Source organism: Dysidea avara, chromosome 10 (assembly GCF_963678975.1).
Source record: "Dysidea avara chromosome 10, odDysAvar1.4, whole genome shotgun sequence".
Lineage (NCBI taxonomy): Eukaryota > Metazoa > Porifera > Demospongiae > Dictyoceratida > Dysideidae > Dysidea > Dysidea avara.
In genome coordinates, this window is record NC_089281.1 from 287053 (window position 1) to 307860 (window position 20808).

General features: G+C 40.3%; 3 protein-coding genes across 6 annotated transcripts in view; 2 read left to right on the plus strand and 1 right to left on the minus strand.

Moving 5' to 3' along the window:
• LOC136237174 (elongation factor 1-gamma-A-like) overlaps nucleotides 1-2106 on the plus strand; it is a 17564-nt gene extending 15458 nt beyond the window's left edge. The window contains exons 8-9 of the mRNA XM_066027491.1: nucleotides 578-875; nucleotides 1877-2106. Of these exons, the coding sequence (XP_065883563.1) occupies nucleotides 578-875; nucleotides 1877-2029 (451 nt within the window). The 3' untranslated portion in view covers nucleotides 2030-2106. The remainder of the gene's footprint in view (nucleotides 1-577; nucleotides 876-1876) is intronic.
• On the minus strand, nucleotides 2000-19531 carry LOC136237180 (COMM domain-containing protein 3-like). Its single transcript, XM_066027501.1, has 7 exons — nucleotides 19301-19531; nucleotides 5674-5773; nucleotides 5564-5627; nucleotides 2731-2765; nucleotides 2622-2682; nucleotides 2188-2292; nucleotides 2000-2141 (listed from the first exon to the last, which is right to left on the minus strand). Exons 1-7 carry the CDS (start codon nucleotides 19434-19436, stop codon nucleotides 2079-2081), a joined length of 564 nt encoding a protein of 187 aa, XP_065883573.1. The 5' UTR covers nucleotides 19437-19531; the 3' UTR covers nucleotides 2000-2078.
• LOC136268388 (uncharacterized) lies at nucleotides 7572-14906 on the plus strand. Of its 4 annotated transcripts, none has more exons than XM_066063714.1 (32): nucleotides 7572-7834; nucleotides 7950-8015; nucleotides 8070-8144; nucleotides 8192-8419; nucleotides 8472-8528; nucleotides 8577-8789; nucleotides 8964-9044; nucleotides 9097-9162; nucleotides 9212-9498; nucleotides 9552-9674; nucleotides 9727-9936; nucleotides 9991-10071; nucleotides 10130-10387; nucleotides 10439-10553; nucleotides 10602-10732; nucleotides 10783-10992; nucleotides 11055-11234; nucleotides 11283-11427; nucleotides 11485-11790; nucleotides 11838-12142; nucleotides 12191-12306; nucleotides 12366-12505; nucleotides 12556-12852; nucleotides 12902-12935; nucleotides 12997-13134; nucleotides 13188-13412; nucleotides 13471-13967; nucleotides 14092-14251; nucleotides 14298-14499; nucleotides 14554-14613; nucleotides 14661-14751; nucleotides 14805-14906. In XM_066063714.1, exons 1-26 carry the CDS (start codon nucleotides 7604-7606, stop codon nucleotides 13379-13381), a joined length of 4287 nt encoding a protein of 1428 aa, XP_065919786.1. In that variant the 5' UTR covers nucleotides 7572-7603; the 3' UTR covers nucleotides 13382-13412; nucleotides 13471-13967; nucleotides 14092-14251; nucleotides 14298-14499; nucleotides 14554-14613; nucleotides 14661-14751; nucleotides 14805-14906. The 4 variants fall into 4 exon arrangements, with proteins under 4 accessions (XP_065919786.1, XP_065919787.1, XP_065919785.1 ...); XM_066063715.1 differs by having other exon boundaries at nucleotides 14183-14251; XM_066063713.1 differs by having other exon boundaries at nucleotides 14092-14499.
• Nucleotides 19532-20808: the final 1277 nt, after the last annotated feature.

Sequence of the window (20808 nt, forward strand, 5' to 3'; positions counted from 1 at the left end):
TATGTGGTAACAAAGTAATATAATGAAATACGCTATAAAAACTGGTAATATATCTCAAGTTACTTTACTTACAAATGTAACGCGTTACCTAAGTAATGAAATTACTGTAACGAGTCTAATATTATGTGATAATTATTACCACAAGTAACAAAGTTACTAATCTCGTTAGTTATCCACTGTGTAATGCCTAGCCACTACAAAGTAACGAAGCCTACTGAATGAAGCTTATTCACCAGCTTCTTACTTATAACCAAGATTTACACATTGTCCAATAACACAATCATGTCATGTGATAAGGTGGTAGTTTCACATGTGACAGCTTAAGGCTGTGGACACAAAGTAATATAATATGTAATATTATTATAGTTACTTTATTATATATGGGTAATACGTAACAGTTGCAAGTAATATGTAACATTAAAAAGTAATTGCCCCAGCACTGTATATATATATATTAAAATATGGTCAGTTTAACATTTACTGGCACCAATTGTATTATGATTAAAGCGGTAAAGGCACAGCCTGTATTGTCACCCTTATTAGGTTGTATATAAATCTCTTGTTAATGTCCCTGTAGTTCATTTGTGATGGATCTATTCAAGAAGTCATATTCTAATGAGGACATTTTGACAAAGGCTATTCCCTTCCTATGGGACAATTTCGACCCTGAGGGCTGGAGCATTTGGCAGGCCAACTACAAATACAACGATGAACTGAAGATGATTTTTATGTCTTCAAATCTGGTCAGTGGCATGTTACAGAGGATCGACAAACTTCGCAAGACAGCATTTGCCAGTATTCTGATTCTAGGAGAAGATAAAAACAACGAGATCTCAGGAATATGGATTATGAGAGGACAAGAATTGGCATTTGATGTAAGTGGGTATTAATTAGAGTAACTAGTTCAATGTTGTCAGTTCACTAAGAGAGTAGAGATTTTCCCAGCTACCATCATTCATATTAACTATCTCTGGGAACATCACACATTCATGTGGTGTGTAAATGGTGTTGTAACACTTAAGGTGGCGCTAAAGCAACAACGCGCATTCTTGACAACAATCTGCTGTATCTCAACATGATCTCAACTTTAAGACATATTGAAAGCTAGTACTTAATTTTGCATGCAAATAAACTACACATACAGGAATCTATCATTCGTAGAGAGTATAAAGCATAGAACTGCACTCAAACCAAGAAATCAGTGGTACTTAGTGGACCACAGAAGACGCGTTATCTCCCAATAACCTCAAGTTATAGCTCCAATACACATGATGAAAGTATATTATTACAAGAATCATTCTATGTATCAATAAGTGGAAGTGATTTACAAGTTGAAATATATGGCGTTTACAAGCAGATGAGGGCCTTGTTCCACCGTTCACACCAAGTGAAAAAGCCATAGAATGGATATATGATATACCTGATAGGTAGAATTATTCAGACACTATTGCTTACCATTCATACGCGTTTCGTGGTTGTTGAGCCCATGTATCTACAAAGAAAAGACCATGTTTGTAACAGGCTGTAAGGTGGCTGTAAGGTGATTCAAACAAATAATAATTAGTGGTGCTTGTTTTTGTTAATTTGTTGTAACAGCAGCTGCTTGTTGTTTTCGCTAACAACTCACCTGTTATTGTGGCTGTTTTACACTGGGTTAGTTTATTATGGTGTAGCGCCTAATTAGCCCCGCCTGATTTACCACAAATTGAGTAGTATATGGTATGTTATGCCTTATGTATTTGCTATGGCTTCTTGTGCAAAATGCTTTATTGCCACCTTAAAGAACACACCCCTCACTTGTAGATAATGTAAATGGTTCACTGTAAAAATAATTAACACATGCTATTTGTCACATTCTAATTATTGCCTACCACAGTTGGTTCCAGACTGGAATATTGATGCACCATCATATGATTTTAAGAAGTTAGATCCATCCAATGAGGAACACCGTCAGATTGTCAACAAGTACTTGTTGTGGGAAGGAGATTTTGGCGGGAAGGAAGTTGCAGATGGGAAGATATTCAAATGAACAACATCAATCAACTAATAATTATTAGGAGTTTATTATTTGAATTGTTCTAATTATTGTCACTACATCTCTCCAAATTCTTCGTAGCATCTCGTAACTTTGATACCAGGTCCTGTGGTGTTGCTACCATGGTAACTGGAGTCACAGTTACAGCATACCTGTAGTTGCTCTTGTGTACATGCAAACTGAGCCCCTCCCCCATCCTCTGCAGACTTGAGATCAATCAGATACACTGGTTTGTTGACCCTCTCCAAGTGGTTGTTCTGTGATCATACAACAGATTATGAGTGAGATGTGCATCACATGGAATGTATTGCTGTTGGGTGGATAAAGTGATCAGTCTTAGCATTGCCTCCACCAACAGTCAAATCTGGGTTGGGTCAACATAGCTTGCTGTGTGTTGCATGACTAAAAGTGTATCTGGTCTAGATGTAGCTATTGTGATTATAAATTGCATTTGGCCTGTACCCACTGACATGAAGGGAAACCTGGAATTGTGTGTTCTTGTGCACTTCAGTGATCAAAATGAGGAACCTACACAACCTGTTGCTATACAGTAGTTAGGGATCATGTGATGCAGGGTCACACCCACCTTGATATGATAATCTAATCTCCAATTAACGTCAACCATGTGGGGAAGAGTGGAACATACCCTAATATCAGTGATTGGATGTTGCACCATTTTACTAATCTTGTCTCACCTTCCCAAGTTAGCTCTCAGGTTGACCTTGTGTTCCTACAGGAACGTCATTCTATTTAAAGAGCACTACACACATTTACTGACAACAGGTGGAAGACTTTCATTACAATGTGTAACATAGTTTTAGATATCCTATAAATATTGATATTCTATGTACTTTATGTGCATGAGGGGTAGTAACAAACAAGTGATTCAGATGGTCACTGACAGGAAGTGATTCAGATGGTCACTGACAGGAAGTTAAGTGTATGAGATTACTGAATCACCCCTGGTACACCTAATTGATAAAACATGACCTAGAAGCTTTTTTTTCCAAGTATGTTTCTATAAGAGATTTCCATCACTTGGCAAAATTAATCCTCTAGAAGTACTATCAAATAAGAGTTTAGTACAGAATCCAGTGATGATATGTCCAAGAAGGACCTTGTTATCTTTCAACGCCATTTTGGATAAACTTCCATCTTTCCTTGAAGTATATATAGGCAGATACAATTCTCTAACAATGTGAAAATGTCAACCAAAACCAGATTGGAATTTACAACTGCTTTTATGAGATGATTCCTTTAAAGGCAACCACCTCATCACATGACAACCAGCAACTAGAATTTGTACAGTGTACTGAGGATTTCCAAATCTTTGCAATGTCTAAGTGCAATGCATTCATGTGTGCTTCCATTACGCAAAATTTCAAACACCTGTAATATGTGATGAGACAAGTATGGCTGAATGAAACACTGATCTATGAGTTTGAAAGAAGTAACATGGTTGAATCACATTGGTTGTACTGTTCCCCAGTCATGTTGGTAAAAGGTGGGAAGTGACAGAGGATCATTTTTTTACTTGGCGCTGTACAGGTGTATTGCAAAGATTTGGAAATCCTCAGTTTGTTGAGGTTAGGGATGCGGCGATTATGCTGGCATAATTCCGGGAATAATAGGTATGTGTGGGAATCAGGAATTATGCTAGCATTCTGAGGTGAATATAAAGCTTTAACAGTAGGAAAATATGCAAATTGCACAATTCCGTTAAAAAAAATCGAGGTACTCTAATAGAGCAGTCAGAAACTCTAATAGAACAGTCCAGGGGCGGCGGAACCGGGTAGGAAGGGTAGGCAAATGCCTACCCAACTTTTAGTGGTAACTATTGAGCCATGTTCCAAGTCCATAGAAAGCAGTCTGGTTGCTCTGATTTTTTAGGATCGCTTTTGGTTATTATCACTCGAGATACTCTAATAGACTAGTCATCGATACCCTAATAGAGCAGTCAGTGACTATTCATTCCATTAGACTATATTAGCTATGCATTATTTTATAGATGTGAAATTGTCTCCAGATTCAATCGCAGAAAGCAATTTTTCAAAAAATTTCTGGAGCTGGCCTAAGCATGTTGCAAATGCTGGTTGTGATTGCATAACTATGATGCTGGTGATGGTCATAGAAGTATGATCTTACAGTTGCCTACCCAACATGTAGACGCTTCCTCCGCCCCTGCAGTCACTGAATATTTACTGTAACAAAGCAGTCATACTGAAACAAAATACTCTAATAAAACAACCAGCTAAAGAATGCAAGAATATTTGAAGCTTAAACATCAATGAAAATGGTCTGATACAGCAATTAACTGGCATTATTAGCCAATTATAGTGGCATAATTTTGGGAATAATGGGCAATTCTCAAAAGCATAATAGGTAATTTTTTGAGCACTGCTCAAAAGCATAATGCTCAATTTTTGGAGCATAATAGCCTCATGCCTAGTTGAGGTCCCTTGACAAAAATCTGTAATACTAATCTGATTGGCTAAAATAGTGTGGTGAAGTACATGTCCAATTTGAAAACTGCTACCATAGTGATAGATACCCCACAGCATAGCAACATGGTTGCTTAGCAAGGGTTCCTTAACCACTGAGCCACTGCTATCATGGCTGTTCAATTCTACTTAATAGGTAAAGTTTCATAAAAAGAAAATGCTAGATGGTTCCAGAACATTCTGTGTGCATTCTATTAGAAGCCCTATTAGAGTATTACAATAGAATTAACAAACAAAATATGCAGCACAATGCATTTATAACTTCTAGAGGGTGAAAAACAACCCCAATGTTGTCGTGGTTGGCTTTGAGATCTTATGAAGTACAAAAACAATTGAAAAACACAAAAACAGTCAAGCTGCATAAAAAGGGTGTGGCCTTCAAAAGCCTGGGATGATAACACTAGTGAAATCATAAGTGGTGGCTGAGAAATGGCTGCAATGATGTTAATGATAGCAAATTTTTAGTGATGGCTAATTGTCTCTTTGTCTGGCAAAATATCTAATTCATCAACCTATGAAATGACAAGAATTGTTGTAAAGGACAGGGACTTCTCCAGATCCTCTTTACTAGCTTGAATAACTATGTTCCCCTTTAGGTGGTCTGTGTGTGCACTACCAAACATGACAACATGTGATAGCTTTTTCATTAGCTGGGAAGGCAAAGTGTTGTGTTGAGGAACATATGTGACAATCTGTTCTTTAGAAACTGGAAGCATCAATGCATTAAGTTTCTTTGATATCACAAGATGACATCCTCCACATCATAATGACAACACTATACCGTGTTTTTCAGGTTTCTGGCGAAAATCAAAGCATAAACGTGATCAAACACGTGATCCGTGCTTCGAACTAGCAAGGCTTACATAACTTGCAGCATACTAGCAATACTTGAACATGTACAATGATCGGGAAAAGGTGCGAATATTCACTTTAAATGCCTTGCAAGTTCGAGATATTTGAATTACAGATCACGTGTTTGATCACGTTTACACTTTGATTTTCGCAAGAAACCTGAAAAACACGGTACCTTATAAGCTTCAGTGAACACTTGTACTCGATCATGTGACATCTTGTGATCCTCCAGTACACCACTATAATATATAATGATGACATCATATCACCATGGTAACAGATCACCTGATTCCATCAAGGTCACTATCACACTTAGCAGCCTCCATTAGCAACGAGAGTAGACCAGCAAATGACTCCTTCAGGATCACATGATCTCCTTTGATAGCTGTGGAATAGTGAGTGTTCTATTAGAATATTATAGAGTAACCAACACTGTTAATATGTAACCAGTTAAATGCTGCAACCGCTATAAATTTCTGCACGGACAAATGGATTGGTTGTGTAGTGGTGTGTGTGTGTGCATGCGTGCGTGCGTGTGTGTGCATGCGTACGTGTCTGTGTTTTACACTATATTTTAGTCAAGAGTGAACATTATCTCACAGAAATGACAGGGTCAAATGCTTGGATAATCTGGATAATCATTGCAATCCCTTAGGATACCATACCACAACTTTGTTTCAATATAGTACCATATATGGTTCACTGAGATGTAGTAATGTGTTATGATTCCTATTAGCAGTGAAACAAGTTCATATGTAACTACCATATTAGGTTAATGCACTATATATAGTAGAAAATCTGAAGCTTAAAGTGATGGCACTCCTGGAGATTTCAGACTATTACTATAATGTTTGCCTTGACGTTCAACCAGGAAGGACTACATTAGTCAAAGGTTGTTCAGTCATGTCCTTAACAATATGTTCCCTTATAAGCTGGATCAATTGGGAGTATATTACTTAAGAATGGGATACCAACACCTGTCACTGTGGTCCCCTACTGTAACAATTATGTTTATAGCTATTAAAAATAGGCGGCAGAATAGGGAGTACTCCAGCACCCCTAACTTCTTTACTGGGAGTGCTGAGAGCACCCCCAATTCAAAGCTGCATTGTGCAATAGTTGTTACATGAAGTCCTGCAAGGTTTTCAGTAGAGGTGTGCGATTATCTAGATATATTTGATTATCGAGATACCATAAGACTTATCGAGATAAGGATGATAGGTTTATTAATCTAGATAATAGTAAACTTCCGTAAATTATTTGTATACCTGATGGTGTAGGCACCTCCTGGGGGCCCCAACTCTCCTACCACTTGGGAACATGTTAAGACAACATTATTCACTTTTTTATAGTCTTCAAATTGTGATTTGCTCATTTTACTGGTTACAATATTGGCAGCTTACTAAAATAAATAAATGCTTCAGTTATCGAGATATGTTAGATAATCGAGATAAGTTCAAAGGAAATATCGAGATATGTTTAAATTAGTCATCGCACACCTCTAGTTTTCAGAAGCTGGTCAATCAAGATCGCAATACTCTAATAGAGCAGTCACCCTAATACAACAGTCAAGCATGTATTAACTGCTAAAGTCACTGAAAATGCCATTTATTTACAATGTGTCTATTTACGTCTTCATACTTGTATGCACAAGTGGCTACTTTATCACAATTGATTTGCCAATCCATGGTGAACATTTTAAGCCAAATCCCAACTCTGTAGACCAATGCAAACAGAAGTTATGATTGCGAATTTGAGTGCCTGTAGTTTATTTTAGTATAGTTGCTGTACTAATTGATTTTTTTGCCCTTCCTACTGTCTAGAGCTATAATTCCAAAACTACTCACCAGAATAGGCTGAAACTTAGATAACCTATTCCTTGGACACCGCAAAGGAAATAAAAAAAGAAATTCAGAAATTGTGAGAGAAATCTCTGAGCACTATCAGCTGTGCTGTCTACACTGTAATTCTTTCAAAATATTTTGTTCTGCTGCAAATTTTCTTTGAGCAGTTTTGACCAAGTACAGAGTGTCCCCACCCCCAAATTTCATTTGCTTTGGCGGCACACTGCCAAACAATGTTCTCCAATTGATGAAACAAATTGAAACAAATAGGACGTGCGCCTGCGCGTGCAACAACTTGAAACAAATAGAGCCATACGTCACAATTTTTTTTACGGTAGTCGATATCTAAACAACTGTTAATAGTTATTGCCATGTATCCACGAGGTACTTGTCATTCTGGGGCTAGCAGGAAGGCTAGTCACAAGGCCAAGTCGACCAGCGCGTGGAAGAAGCGTCTCCGTCTTTTTGCTGCCGGTGAGAAATTCAAAAGAGGAGAACAACCACCTAAAGGATCGCACTGGGAGTCAGTGATACGGATAATAATGGCTTGCCCTGCTCATGAAGGTGGGAACAGGACCTGTACCTGCCAGTACCACCCCTCTGTAAGTCGTTTTGCTGTAATGATTGCACTTTCGTATACTAGGCATGGTGAGATGTGTTATAAAATCATAGTGATTTGATGTATGTGCATTATATATGGTATATATGCACGTACAGAACCCATATGTGCAATCCCAGACTGTTGCTGCATCTACTGGTGATGCTAGTGGTTCTCAGAGACAGGTATTTGAAAATCTATACCAGTTTATTTTTTTGTTAACTTCCTTTGTGCATCAGGAATCGATTACTTCTTTTGCACAACCCCCAGCCACCATTGCCTCAGATACCTCAGATACAATTCCAATGGAACAGGTAATATTTGTATGCAAATTACTGATTACACACACGTGTTACTACAGAATGTGGAGGGTGCCCATACTTCCTCTTCAAGATCTCTTACTACCTCTTTAATTTGTACTACCCCTTCTGTATCGTCAATTACCCCATCCTTAAGACCTCTTACTCCATCGCCAATCCTTCTTACCCCTTCCTCGGTATCTCTTACTCCTTCTTCAGTCCTTCTTATCCCATCGTCAATGTCCCTTCCCTCATCATTTACTTCTAAAACAACTACTAGTGTAACAATGGTAAGTATACATTTAAACTCTTGCCTATTTTATATGATTTCAATGTGTGCAGGCACCTACAAGCTACCAAAGAACTGAAAGGAGTACACACACATCCTTGGCACGGCCTGTAAGTTCATGTAAATATGGTGATGTAATTTTTATGTGTGGAGCACAGGTTAGTGTTCGTGTGTATAAGCCAAATGTAGTGGCCTGGCAGCAGGATCCTGCCACCAGTGTAATTGCATCCACCACGATATCCTCTGCACTCACTAGCGTATCAGTCTCCTCCTCACCAACAAGATCCAGTGTGAATGCCAGTCTCTCCATGCCATCTACCATCATTATGTCTCCCCCAACAGCCAGCATTGTAGCCAGGAGTCAGTATCTGGTATGAAAGATGAGTCTTGAAATTTATAGTGCTTTTATGTGTGTGTGTGTGTGTGTGTGTGTGTGTGTGTGTGTGTGTGTGTGTGTGTGTGTGTGTGTGTGTGTGTGTGTGTGTGTGTGTGTGTGTGTGTGTGTGTGTGTGTGTGTGTGTGTGTGTGTGTGCATGTGTGTGTAGGCCTCAGCGGTTGCTGGTGCCACACTGCAGTCAGCTGATGCTGCACATGTTAATGCCACACTTGTACCCACAACAGTGGAGGTAATTGTAGCAGCAAAGAATTGCAGTGAGATAATTTTATTACATAATTCAGAACGCTGTGTCATTGTTGCCATCCACTGCTGGTGATGATTATGTTGAAAAACATACCCTGACTTCAGTAAGTGGCTTATTTAATATTAACAGTATCTTTTCATATGTTTAAACAGAAGTTAAGCCGCCAACCTACTGACTATGCTCTCCGCTTGCCTGCTGCATGGAGGGACCACATGAATGTTGGTGACCAGCAATGGATTGGCAGAACTGTGTTCTCTGCGCAGAACACCATCAGTGACACAGTTGCTGCAAAGCTGTGGTGGTACCCCCCAATAGCAGATCTAAAGACAACTCAACCAAAGCCAGAGTCCTATGTTTTACGACGGATTTGTGTTTGGATGCCACGGAGAGCATGGTCCATTGATTTAAAGTGCCCCAATTGCCACTTGAGGTCACTGCAGTAAGTAAAGTAATTAAGTAAGGTGTGCAAAATTTGAATTGCGATTTTAATAGTTCAAAGGGTCTTTACAAGAAGACAATCAGAAGAGTAGTTGATCTGAGGGACTACTACTACCTTGTAACTGAAGAACTTGGCTGTGATCGGTGCAATAAAGCTTTTCTGAGCTGGGATTCTCGGTAAGGATTCAATGCAAGAACTGCTTATAAAGAATACCACTTTACTTCCCAGGCTATTGAATCAGCTGACTGAATCACAGCGTTCACTGTTTCCAGCCATCCTAACCCATCGGCTGGCTTGTGATAAGGCTGTGGTATCCCTGTTGCGAGGTAGAACCCTTGGCAATAGTCCCACTGCACTACGTAATGCTGTGTTTGAAGTACACAGCGAGGAGTGGACAAGAAAGCAGCTTAGATACCTTGATGACTGTCGAAAGTACAGGTGAGTTTAGTACTTTGAAATACTAATAATAATTTACTGGATGTGTTTGAATAGGCAAGGCAGGACAGGACTGCTATCAGAAGCTCCTCCTGTGTTTGCAGACCCAGTGCCATTTGAAGGGCTGCCAAGTGATCGGTCAGAACTCTTGCGTGTACATATGTGTACATGCTTGTATGCTATTTGGCATTTGTAGATGGTTTATGTCAGTGTACGCCAGGGACATTCTCAGCAGGCTCCCTCAACTTCTTTCCACTTGCACTGGAGTGTTTGGTTCAGTGTTAAAGATCGATTCAACAAAAAAAGTGTGTGGGAAGTTGCAGGGAATTGCAGCTGGGAGTGCCTCCTGGTGTACCAACGTTAGCAATGAGAGGGGAGAGGTCCTTATTTCAGTACTAACCGAGTCCGAGGGACTGGAAGGCCTTCGTCCTATGGCAGTGGGACTAATTAGAAGGTTTGTCTTTAAAACATATCTGGAATATTGCTTATTCTACTTTCACTATAGGTATGACAAGGCCAGGCAGGACCCTCCACAGCTGCTGTACACCGACAGAGATTGCTGCTCTGTCACAGGTACCTCCAAGTGCGCACAATTGTTTGCAGAGTGGGATCATCTGCAAGTAGGCAGAAACCATTGTTTTATTTCTATCCACCATTCAAATGAATAGGTACGTTTGGATATATGGCACTTCATGAGGAGATTTGCTCGTGGCTGCACAACTGAATCACACCCCCTCTATGGAGTGGTAATGGGTCGCCTTTCTCAAGCAATATTTGAATGGGACAGTAATGACTATAGGTAATGTTTACTTATTGCACCATCCATAGTCATTCACTACCACATCATAGTCGTCTCTGTGATGCCAAGAGAGGGTACCTTCAGCAACAGGGTGTGCTAAACCCCTCAGATAGTGCCATACGTAAGGCCATCAACAAGGAGGAGCTCTCCAGGCACTGCCGCAGAAGGACTAGGGGAGCTGATGACACATACAAGGCTATTGAGGACTTGCTGCTACAATTTACACCTGCTACCGATTCACTTGGTGTTCCTGTGTTCAGGTATACACTATGTAATGCTTCTACAAGTTTGCAATGTGTCCTTTTCATATACCTGATTTTAGTGGACAGATGGTCACCATCTGGAATGAAGAGAAAAAGCATATAAAATGCATTCAAGATCCTCCAGGGGTGGCCTTGTACACTGTCATAGGACACATTAAGAAGGGAGGTGTACAACTTCCGGTGTTCCGATGCTCAAGAGGGACTACTTCTCTGGAATCATTTCACCTCCACCTGGCCAGGTAAGCCTGTAAACTACCATGATGAGCAGTGATAAAATGTTTTGGTAGATTTATACCAGGATCCTCTGCGAGTGATGTGCACTTCCAGGCTTTTTTACTGGAAGGCTTGGCCAGGTGGAATCAAGCCCGAGCACTATCTGCCGCACAGCAGCAGCCTCATATGCGAGTGTTTGACTTGCAACTCGCCTACAATGTTAGCCCTGAGAGTTGCTGTACTGTAGTCTATTTACTGCAATACACTGTTTGCCAGGCCAACAAGCTGAGTGAATCCATCTTAGGTAACAAGCTGCTTCCACACCACCACGAACCTACTCAGTGTAATGATGAAGAGCTGTTTGGGGTCTCCTATCTGTACCGGCAAGCTGGCAGGGAGCTAGAATTTACGGAAGACAACATGGCTGCCCAAGAGAAAAGTGATGAAAGGGCTGTGGATGAGGGCTTCATTGATGACAATAGTGAGACTCCCCCCTTATCTGAAGAGATCGTAATGGATGGTGTGGAATCATCAGACTTAGTGGAGGAGGTGGGGGATGAGCTCGAGGAAGTGATGGAAGAAGTATGTGCATTAAATATCTAATATGCACATTGTACATTAATTACCAGGATGATACCAATGAAAGCACTACTAATAGTTTTGCCACTGCATCCACCATTACTGACACCGGCACTGTAGACTCCAGGGGAATAGCAGGATGGGACAAGGTTGCCCAGTTAGCTGAGGTGCTTGTTGAGCTGAAAGGGCTGTCAGTGTCTGAAGAGGAAGCACAAAGGATTAAGGCTTTGTGGGATTCCCTGGATGCATTTGATAAGAGAGCTACTAAAGTATTCCTCCGGTCTCCGCCAACAATGAGGGGTCACTTCTGTGGCCAAAAGCGAACTGGGCACACAACTAGAGAGCAGATGAGGAGGTAGACATTTTTTATGATTGTGTACATTTGCAAAATGTTGTACCACAGGTGTTTTCTCTCTGGAGTCTCAGTGCCATTATCACCACATGAGAGCCGCATTGTGGAGGCAATCTGCATATTGTTGTGCAATAGGCACATTAAGTCAGGGAGAACCTCTAGTGCTGGTATATATGGGTCTTGCATCTCACATTAATTGCTTTACTAATGTATCTACTGTATGTAGGTGGCCAGAGTAGAACCTACCTATCTAAGTGGGATAAGGTGCTGAAGGATTACACTGCTCTGCGCGCTCGTTTATATAACTCACTTGACCTGCTGGAGGGGACCAACCTTGCATTGTACACCATCAATAAAACCACTTTGGTTAGTTTTTTTCTTTTTAATGTGGCTAAAGTCAATTGTTTGATAACCAGCAAAAGTGGCACAAGAGGGAGGAAAGAAGGAAAGAGATGTTGGCTCGAACACAAGGCTTGGAGTTATCAGCTCCACCACTGTGTGCTCAGGAAGAACTTACTCCAGCACAACGCCAGCCACTCTCTCCTCCCACTCCTCCAGCCCCATTTCACCAATTTCCACAGACGAAGGACACTAGTGGACAGGCAAGACGAAAGGCCACGGCAGGTGCTGCTACACTAATAGGTTCCCGAGTCACGTGTGCAGTATTACCGTCACATTTGTCAGCCTCACTACCACACTCACACAGTGAGCAGGTAATTGTTTATAATTATGTCATGAGGGTTGAATAATTTATATTTACAGGGATTACAACTGCAGGAGCAAGAAGTGGAGACAAGTATGCTTCCTGCATTACAATAATGTTATTGAGATTGTGTATATGGTGCTAATGCTCATAGGCAGCGTCTCTCGTACCACCTTATGGCGTCGTGAAAAAAAGAGGATAGCACAAGCTGCTGCTGCTGGTGTAGATCAACCCATGCCACAAAAGAAGCACAAGAAACATGAGTGTAGACAATGCCATCAGCCTTTAAGTGGTTAGTGAAAACTAGCTAGAGATCTGTTACTTTGTTAAGTATCTTTTGTATAGCGGAGACCAATCATGCTCAATACTATGGGAAGTGGTACTGCCCAAATATACCAGGGCAAGTGCCAGTTGAGCAGTGGAAGGCAGAACAGAAGGCATTACGAGTTGCTCAGAGGCAACAGCAGCAGCAGCAACAACAACAACAACAACAACAACAACAACAGAAACAGCAGCAACAACAACAGCAGCAACAATAACAAGCAGACCAACTATAATTATACAGTGCAGGTTTGTCTCTGATTGTGTGCATACTTAAAAGAGAAATTATTATTACGCTTGTCTTTAGCCATGTCCCATTCACTGATACTTACTTAATTTTATGCACAGATTATCTGCAATTTTTTTAAAAATTGTTTGTAGGGGGTGGTTGGTTGGGTGCTTGGGAGTGCCACAGGGCTGGCTATGGTGGTAAATGTGTTAGGGTCATGATTGACATTTCCAGGTGGTATATCTCTATCTGGAGGTGTCCATCATGCTCCTGGTACACTTACCATCATAAGTGGGTGGTTGGGTATGTCCTGTGGCCGGCTATGATGGTCAATGTACTGGGGTCATAGTGAACATTCCTAGCACATCCAATGACAGTTGGCTATACTAGGCGTGCTCACCATGGTCTTAGTACATTGACCACCATTCTTAGGAGATAGGAAGTACCATTAGAGTCAGCAACGTGATAGTCTGTGCATAAGATAGTTCAGTGGACTGACTCTTTCAGCACAAGATCAGGCAAGTGCGTGCTCAGTGATCACTATACTGCAGGACAGGAGTAGCTGTCATGTGAATGTAAGCAAAATAATGATTTCTTGTAAGATAATTTTATGCATTCATTTTTGGTAATGCTGAATTTAGTCAGTCTGATTATTTTACTGAATTACAACTATCTCTGAATTGTGCTGTATTATTGTAGTGCTGGCTGCAGTAGTGGTACTGGAGTTTAAATGATTAAGTCTCACAATTTGGTTGTCTAATACTAACTCAATTGTGTTGTGTTATTGCAGTGGAACTGATTACAATGTGATGGTACCGGAGTTTAAATGCATTGTTTTCTTACAGTGGAATTGACTATGGTATGGTGGTACCAGAGTGTAAATGATTATTGCACTCTCAATTTAGAAGCCTCAACTCAATTGTGTGGTGTTATTACAGTGTTACCAGAGTTTCATACTCTCTCAATTTCTCACTAAGTCAGTAGTACTGTGTGCTTTTTCTATGCATGGAGCTGGTTACGATTTCATGTATGTTGAATGAAGTACATTTTGATGAAGTGACAATTGGTTGAGCACTAATTTTGGTCTGTAACTGTTGCAGCTCCAAGGTATGACTTTAGTATGATGATTTCTTTTATCATAATTTTTCCTGCTTGAAATAGCTGAATGTTTTTAACATCTTCTAATGGGACACATTGTAACCGGTGACAGTGACCATACCGGTAAGAATGTACTTTTCTATTGTCATTCTGTATGTACCTTTTAATAGAAGCAGTTATAATATATGCAGTAGTGTGATGGTAGCTACATAGCCATGTGTTAATTTCTACTAAGTATAGTAAAAGCTGAACGTCACACTGGTATGCAACTCCTTCTTTGTCATAATAAGCAATTTATTTACTTGTTCTTCCAGCCTGCATCAAGACATTGATGGGACTAAAGCTTATTTTGTATTATGATGGACAAGCTGTTATTTTTGTTTTAAAAATTAATTAAAGGACTATTGCTAATGCAATTGTGCAATAAAACGGTTTAGCTAGCTACATCATTGGTCATGTGACCACTGCTAATTATTTTTTCGATACCCTTATTGATTACTACATTGTGGTAGCGGGTATGAATTTTTTCCCCCTCTTCTTTTCCCCTTTTCCCCCTCTCTGGGCGAAAATCGTGCGGTAGCTTGGCGGCATAAGCCATGCCAATTTACACCATAGTCATGCCACTGATTTGCTTGGGCTGCTTCTCATAAGTGAATTTCTAAAGGCGAGGGCCAGCCACTGTCTCCTAGAAATGCCATTGGCCAGCTGGAGAAGCATGGACAGCTGCCCAAATGATTTTCTATGTGTATTTCTTTCACTTTTAAGCAGCACAAAGACTACTTAATTTAGGATGGAACCTGGCTGTTTTTTGCTGATACACCAAATGCCCACCCACCACCCCTGCCACCACTTGGTGATGCATGTACCTGTGTTACAGATATTATCATGAAAAAAGTTGCACAAAATCATTATTAACAGTTGTATCAGTAGCTAGCTTGCTATGGATTAAAGTGAGTTAAACATTAAGGTTGGCTGCATTCACAGTGATTTCAAACTTGTAGCTTTTGACCTTCCCAAGCTAACTGGATTAAAATAGCAGCCTACATGCCGGTTCCTGTATGTATCGACACATTTCCAGTTCAAAACAAAGTAATCATCATCCGGCTACTTCAAGTTTACTATTGCCACTTCACCCATGCTTCTACTTGAGCTACATTCCTTTGCACAAGTGGTAGAATGCCTGACTAGCATGCAGAAGATCGTGAGTTAGAATCACGGATAATATATATATGACTGAATTAGGGATTAAATGTTCACTAGTATATCTGCAAGTGTAGGCGACCTCCCTTGTATCCCTACCTTTTTCTATGATTCCTTATTTTTCCTTATACTTTTTTTTGTAACACTATTATGACTGGTGAAACCGTACATACCCCATAAAAAGAAAGGATGATACCAGAGTTAATGCTTTCGTCTGAACACGTGCCCCAACTATCAATAACTGACTTGAAAGTGAAGTGGCCATTACACTTTGCTTTCAACTGTGTTCAATCCGTTACACAGTAGGAGAAGCGCCTCTGCAATCAATCCAGTCACCATGGAAAATACAGACAATTCTCATTTACAAACATAGAGAAGCCATCACACACTTCCGTGAATTTACACCTTGGCGCTGTCAGCAAAAAGAAATGGGACACAAAGGAGGACAAAGGTAAGTCCATGATGCAGTATGACGAAAGGCACCAGCCAGGCCAAAGCGACACCAAACAGTGAAAACATCAAGCCCATAGCCTTAGCCATTATCAAGTTACGCTTGTCAGTTAGTCAGTCTGTCAGGCAGTTAGCCAGCAGAAAATTCAAAAAAAAAAAAAAAAAAATTGTAGCAACCTATTGGAAGCAGGTTAATCTAGGGGTGGGAAGGGGCCCTAGGTTAACTATTGCCCCCCTAGGTTAACTATTGCCCCCTAGGTTAACTATTGCCCCCCTAGGTTAACTATTGCCCCCCTAGGTTAACTATTGCCCCCTAGGTTAACTATTTCCTCTCTATGTTAACTATTGCCCCCCCTAGGTTAACTATTGCCCCCCCCTAGGTTAACTATTGCCCCCCTGGGTTAACTATTCCCCCCCCCCCCCCCAGGTTAACTATTGCTCCCCTATGCCCCCCTAGGTTAACTATTGCTAGGTTAACTATTGCCCCCCTAGGTTAACTGTTGCCCCCTCTAGGTTAACTATTGCTAGGTTAACTATTGCCCCCCCTGGGTTAACTATTGCCCCCCCCCCCCAGGTTAACTATTGCCCCCTAGGTTAACTATTCCCCCCCCCCTAGGTTAACTATTGCCCCCCTATGTTAACTATTGCCCCCCCCCCCCTAGGTTTTTACCTAAAGCCCTGAGAAATGGAAAGGTTTAAATGATCCCAAAGTTGTATAATCGAATGGTCAATATTCAATGGTATCACAATAAAATTTCACCTAAATTGAGTATATTTACACCTAAATTTTCAAAAATTTCCTGGGGAAGCATGCCCCCAGACCCCCCTAGAATCCAAAGCGGTTCTGGGTTGAGCCCTGATTTTTGTGTTTTGGATTGCACTGAAGAAACTTTTGGGCTAGGTTACACCCAACCAATATTGCCAAGGCACCACGAAGATATTGTGAAGCTGGTTTTGGGGTGATATTTTGACCAGAAAGTCCTAATCTTTATGATCTGTAATACACAGTACTATCATACTATATGATGCTTTACTGTGGTTTCATGCCTAAAACACAACCAGTGGCTCCTTTGAAGTATGACTTATACCATGATAGGTCAGGATTCATGGCTGTGATATATACACCGGAAGTATCATAATAGCTATGCCATGGCTGTGAGGGATTTGCGTATCAGCAAATTTCTTGCAGCTGTTATTATATACATCATTATAGCCACTACAGCTAGTGTTTTAAATTGTTGTAGCCTGCCAACAAATCAGGAAACAACATTTAGACTGAAGAAAGGTTCATCTATCATTAGCTTCATCACTTGAGTAAATATTACAAAAGGATTTTTTGATGTACAACACTAAACGCCATGTTTGGTTACAAATCATAATTTTGCATTAAAAATGAAGTAGTGAAACAATATTATGTGAATGATGGCATTACAACATAAAATGCACTAGTTCATTACTTTTCTGTTAGCTATTGATTTTAAAAAGATTCTTCAAGTGATATTCCATGTGGAAACCTCTTGATGTTAACTAACAGAATTTACATCGCTTGCATGGGAAAAGTCAAAGGAAAACGAGCGTTATTATTTCCATACAGCACTGAAAGGTAAATACAACACTGCATACAGAAACTACAGCACTGTTGGTCATGTGCACAACATTTTAGATTGCCTGAAGTAGCAAAAACGATGCTATCTGTTTGTTTTATCACCAAACTTGTACTACATAGAGATTATAGATACTTACCAATTGTGTGATGGCTAAAAACTGACACAGTTTGAGTTTACAAGATGAACACTCCGAATAAGACAACCAGAAAGCACTTTAAACCAGTTAAAGTACCACCACGCTCGTGCAATACGAATTGTTCATGACCAGGAAGAGGGAACTTAGGACAATACCTGGTAAGCCTAATACAGCACTTAACTTTACCTCATGCTGTATTAGTCTCTCGCCCATGTCCCTTGTACTATTTTTTCAATATTGCACTCATGACGGTGCTTTAATGTACGATACCATCTGAGGGGAAAGTGTGCTTCATGTATAATAGCAAGAGTACATATAGTAGAGGTCAGGAGTGTTGTCTAACTTCAGTGTGGATTCGCCAAACACACTGTGCTCAGACCTTATGCAATCAACTATAGTCACCAAATGTGACAAATGGCTTGCTCTACAAAGAAGGTTGTAATACTTTTACTGCTTCAATTAGAAAAAGTCAACAGCCTTCAGGTGTCAATGGATTGAAGTAAGGGGGTTTAGTGTGTTGATACAAGTTACACTGAGAGTTAGACACTCTCTTCTCTCTTCTATTATCATGTACTCTTGGTATGAGGGCTTCGCCTGATATGTATGCCTGACTGCCCAAGGGCATACATATCTACAATAATCATACGGTTTAGTCTTAAATTGTTCACTAAACTGTCCATCATTGAAAGTCCTTGGTTATATTCAGTGACTGCTTGATATTGACAAATTCAACTTCGTCACATTGATGGCCACACTCGTGAACAATGACTAGATAGCTGTACAAACTGTCCATTACTCATGTGCACCCTCAGTCATTCTTCTTGTCCTCCTGTCCCACTACCAAGTGAATCCTGGATCTTACACACCACAAATCGTGTAACTTGGCATTAATCACTACAAATTAACATTCTGTTAATCACGATTAGACACTAGTTTTCTCACTGACATGGTGGCATTCCTGGTCATGATAAACTGTATCAAACAGTTACCTTCTTCTTGATTGTAACTCTAGATTCATACACTAAACCGGTTAAAGCACTGCACATGCTCGTGCACTACGGAAAATACAGCCTTTGCTGCAAACATAGATCATATGAGGTGACCTATTTATTATCTGATTCATTTGAAATTGGAAAGGGTGACACCCAAAAGGCTGAAAAGGCTAACCCTGTAAAATAGTCTCATGTCCAGACTGCTATTTTCCCTTTCGTATTTGGGTGGGGGGAACTCACCCAAATACTAAAGGTAGAGACTACCTGTACAAGGGTGTTTCCCCAAAACCATACACACATACAACGCACAAAAATAGCTAGCTACAAAGGCTACAGCAGTACAAAAAATACATAGAACACAAATGCACAAAAGGCAGTACACAAATATGCAAAGGCAAAGATAAAAAATATGAGCATGCGCACACCTTCTACAGCGAACTGATCCACCAGACCCAAAGCACACTGATACACCGCGGTGACTAATGCCGCATAGCTTTCATCACTGAGGGACGAGGATGACGCTGCTTCTATCCCCTTGACTGTTGAAGACGATAATTCCATATTCTAATATTTTAGTGAGTCATGGGTTTTGCAGAATGGATCACGTGTTACACTGAGCTAAAAGCTGACACATTACATCACAGAGGCCCTATAACGACACTCATCTTCACTTCAGACTGGAACTCTTGGCACATCGCTTGACACGCAAGGTACAGGGGCAAGAGAGTGTGTGTTGTTTGTCTGCTTTACCAGTTTGCAGTGTTAGGACAGTTACTTTTTAAATGCTAGTTACATATTAGGCCACTCCAAATAAATTGTCTGTTTCCCGTCCTGGACTCAAGCATATTTGCATGCGGGCGGGCGGTCCATTTCCATTATTTCATTATAAGATTAGCAGCTTTTCAAGCCATTACTTGCCTGGCACAACCATAAAAAGCTGCATTAAAAGCATGTTTAAGCTTGTTCCTTCCTTTCAAGTTGCAAAAATAGTACAAACGTGAAGTTTGTGCCAACTCGATATCATTTACTGACACGTGAGCTGACACTGTTTCAAGATGGCTTTTACCATAGGCTTTTACTGAGCCTCTCAGTATGCAAGAATAATCGGAAAATAATGGAAGAATACGGAATAATGGAATATTTAGAGCTGACCGTAACTAGATGCGGGCGGTGGACGGGAAACAGAGAATTTATTTGGAGTGGCCTTAGTACAAATCTGCTGAAGTGTGAATTCGTCAAATTTTCTTAAGTCTAAATTTCCTTGCGTACGGACTTTGAGAGGAAGATGTAGTAATTCATGGCTAGTAAAGTAAGTACTTTAGTGCACTTGAATTGTCTTTATATTGCTGTTTTGACACCTGGCGCGATGTCAAATGTGCTAGTGACTGGGCATAGCACTTAATTGACTAGGCCATTAACTTATAGTGCTGCAAACATTTACTGCTTTAGTTTATTCATGGCTAGTATAGTGAGTACTTTATAGTGCACTTAAGCTTCATTATGAGCTGCTCAACTCGCATTTGGACTCCTGTGTTTAATTGCATACCCACAATCGAAGCAATGTGCACACTTGTGTCAATGAGCCTTATCCACAATGACGTTTTATGACATCACGAGAATAAAAATGGCCGCGATAGTTGGGGGACTGCTATACAGGCGCCTATGGAGAAAATTTTTTGATCGCTCACATTTCAGCTAGGCATGGAGATATTGACCATTAACCGACAGGTATGGTTATGAAGTAACTAACAAAAGTTATTATTGTAAATATACACTATTTAGAAAAAAATTGAAACACGACAAAACTCATTCATCGTAATGTTTTATATAAAACTTGACTATACCTGTTGTTTAGAACTCGATATCTTCTTTTCTGGCTGAAATATGAGCAATTAAAAATTTTTCTCCATAGGCGCCTGTATAACAGTCCCCA